This window comes from Monoraphidium neglectum (assembly GCF_000611645.1).
Source record: "Monoraphidium neglectum strain SAG 48.87 unplaced genomic scaffold scaffold05593, whole genome shotgun sequence".
Lineage (NCBI taxonomy): Eukaryota > Viridiplantae > Chlorophyta > Chlorophyceae > Sphaeropleales > Selenastraceae > Monoraphidium > Monoraphidium neglectum.
In genome coordinates, this window is record NW_014008037.1 from 673 (window position 1) to 3,039 (window position 2,367).

The 2,367-nt window shown below is 62.4% G+C and overlaps 1 protein-coding gene across 1 annotated transcript; it reads right to left on the reverse strand.

Moving 5' to 3' along the window:
• Positions 1–374: 374 nt before the first annotated feature.
• MNEG_15717 (hypothetical protein) lies at positions 375–2,323 on the reverse strand (the record flags this gene model as incomplete). Its single annotated transcript, XM_014035812.1, has 6 exons — positions 375–533; positions 720–931; positions 1,067–1,126; positions 1,291–1,614; positions 1,862–2,008; positions 2,278–2,323. 6 exons carry the CDS (start codon positions 2,321–2,323, stop codon positions 375–377), a joined length of 948 nt encoding a protein of 315 aa, XP_013891266.1.
• Between the last annotated feature and the right edge of the window lie 44 nt (positions 2,324–2,367).

The following is a 2,367-nucleotide window of genomic DNA, read 5'->3' on the forward strand; positions in this document are numbered from 1 at the left end:
TGCTGCATCCCTGAAAAATCTGGACGTGCAGCTGTTGGGGCCGACGACTCTAACCACTTGAGACAAACAACTATATTTACAAAAACCATGCCAACAAATTTCTGGGGGTTCAACCCACTCCCATGGGGGGCCTGCCACGACTTGAAGCCACCCTCAGCAACACTCAAGGCCTCCCAACGAGCCCACATCTCCTCCAATGAGCGCCTAGGGGGGACACTGGGGTGTGTGGGCAGGTGGAGGGGAGGGGGTGGTGCGAGGTGAGGTGAGGGTGGAGGATATTGGTAACTTGGGCATCAGGTTACAGGTATCAAGTAGCCAGTTACTCACATTCTGCCCTGCCTGCCCCTGCCTAGTTGCAGCCTGCCCCGCACACCTCATTCGGCCTCCTCGTCGGTCTCCTCGGCGGCCTCCCCCTCCAGGTCGGGCTTCTTGAAGAACTGCGGCTCCACCAGCATGGCGTTCTCCGTCCCCGTGAGCAGCTTGATCACCTTGTCGCCGTAGCGGCCCCCCGCGCAGCAGAGCTCGTGGTACACCTGCGTGACGGGGTCCGCACGGCATGGGGTTAGGGCAATGTAGGTGGGCACTGGCAGTAGGTGGGCACTGGCCCTGAGCCTGTATCCTCGATGCAGGCAGCTAGCTGGCTGCGCAGGTTTACCAGGAACATGTGTTACCTGTAAACCGTAACCAGTAACGCCCTACCCAGTCTGTCTTACACTCACCAGCAGCAGCAGGTTGGCAAAGGGGGTGGTGCCAACGGGCCACCCGACGCTCGCGGCGTGGCTGCGGCACAGGTTGTACGTCGGCCAAAAGCAGGTGGAGGCCGGCAGCTGCAGCTTGGGGGCGGACTTCTTGTCCTTCTCCTTCTCTGGGTCGGCTCTCTTCATCTCCTTGGGGACGAAGCGGACGGCCCTGTCCCGCCCCACGACCGAAACTGCGCGGTTGCGAATGTATTCATATATTTATCGCGCGTAGAACGCAAAGCCCGCAGCGTATGCACAGCAGCAGCAGCAGCAGCAGCAGCAGCAGCAGCAGCAACGCAACAGCAACACGACACCGCCCCGCTCACGTTGCTTCCTCTGGAAATCCTTGGCGCGGTTGGCCAGGACGGCCGCCCTGTCCAGCGGCCCTGGCAAAGGGGAGGGCGCACGGTGGATGTGCTGTAAGTCGTCTGCATTGCCTGCATTGCCAGCAGTGGGAGGGGGCAAGGGCCTGCACTTGTAAGCTAGGAGATACTGGTAACCCCGGTATCTGCCCACCAGTGACCCACCCCGGGGTTGGTGGCCTGCTCACCAAGGGCCTCCAGGTCGTCGCTGTCCTCCGACCCCGCGGGCTTCTCGCTGCCCGGCGCGTCGTCCTCCTCCTCCTCCTCCTCGCTGCTGCTAGCCAGGTCGAACAGGACCTCGCTGAGAGCCAGGGCGGGCTTCTTGCCCGCGTCCTTGCCCTTGGCCTTGCTGGGCTGGCGCTGCTGCTGCTGCTGCTGCTGCTGCTGCTTCTGCTGCTGCTTCCCCGGTGCAGGCGCTGATGGGCCCGCCTCGTCGACCTGCTGCTGCTTCTGCGGGCCCTTTGCGCTGTGGCCGCGCTTGCTATGGGCCGTTTTGACGTCCGACCCCTCCCCTGCGGTCAGTGGGTCGGGGCATGCACGCGAACCCGACCTCACTGGCGCCCACAAAATCCCAAAGGATGCTACGATTAAGGCTCCGGTGCAAAAACAGCGACAGCAGGCAGCCACTGCCAACCCGTGTATCACCCTACCCCGATTACTAGATACCGAGTAAAAGGTAAAAATGAAGCACCTGGCACCCCCTTGTGCAACACCCGACTCCACCTGCCCAAAGTAAAATATGTCACAACACCCTCTCACCCCTCTTCCGGACCTTGCCCTTAGGCTCGGGGGTGGGGTTGTCCACGGATGGCGCAGGCCGCTCGTGCGCGGCCTTGCCCTTGCCCTTGGCCGCGGGCGCTGATGCCTTGCCTGCACCCCCAGCCTGGCCCTTGGCCTTGCCAGCTACTGTTTCATTGAATGTTATGAGTGGGGACGGATGGAAGGAGGGTAGGGTTTTGGGACATGGGGAGGGGTGGGGACCAAGGAAAGCCAAGCCAGTGTCACGCACGCACGCACGCACACACGCATGCACGTGCGCACGCTCGCACGCACGCTTGCTCGCACGCATGCACACACGCACGCACGCACGCACGCACAATGTTTTCCTCCCCCTCTCTCTGTCACCCTTGACCAAAGATATGGACCACACGCACCCCAAACCACGCTCCGCTCACCGAGTTTGGCCAGCCAGCGTCTCCGCCAGCAGCCGCTCGTCGTCATTGGTCACTGTCGTCTCATCGTCATCCGCCCGTAGGCCCCCGTTC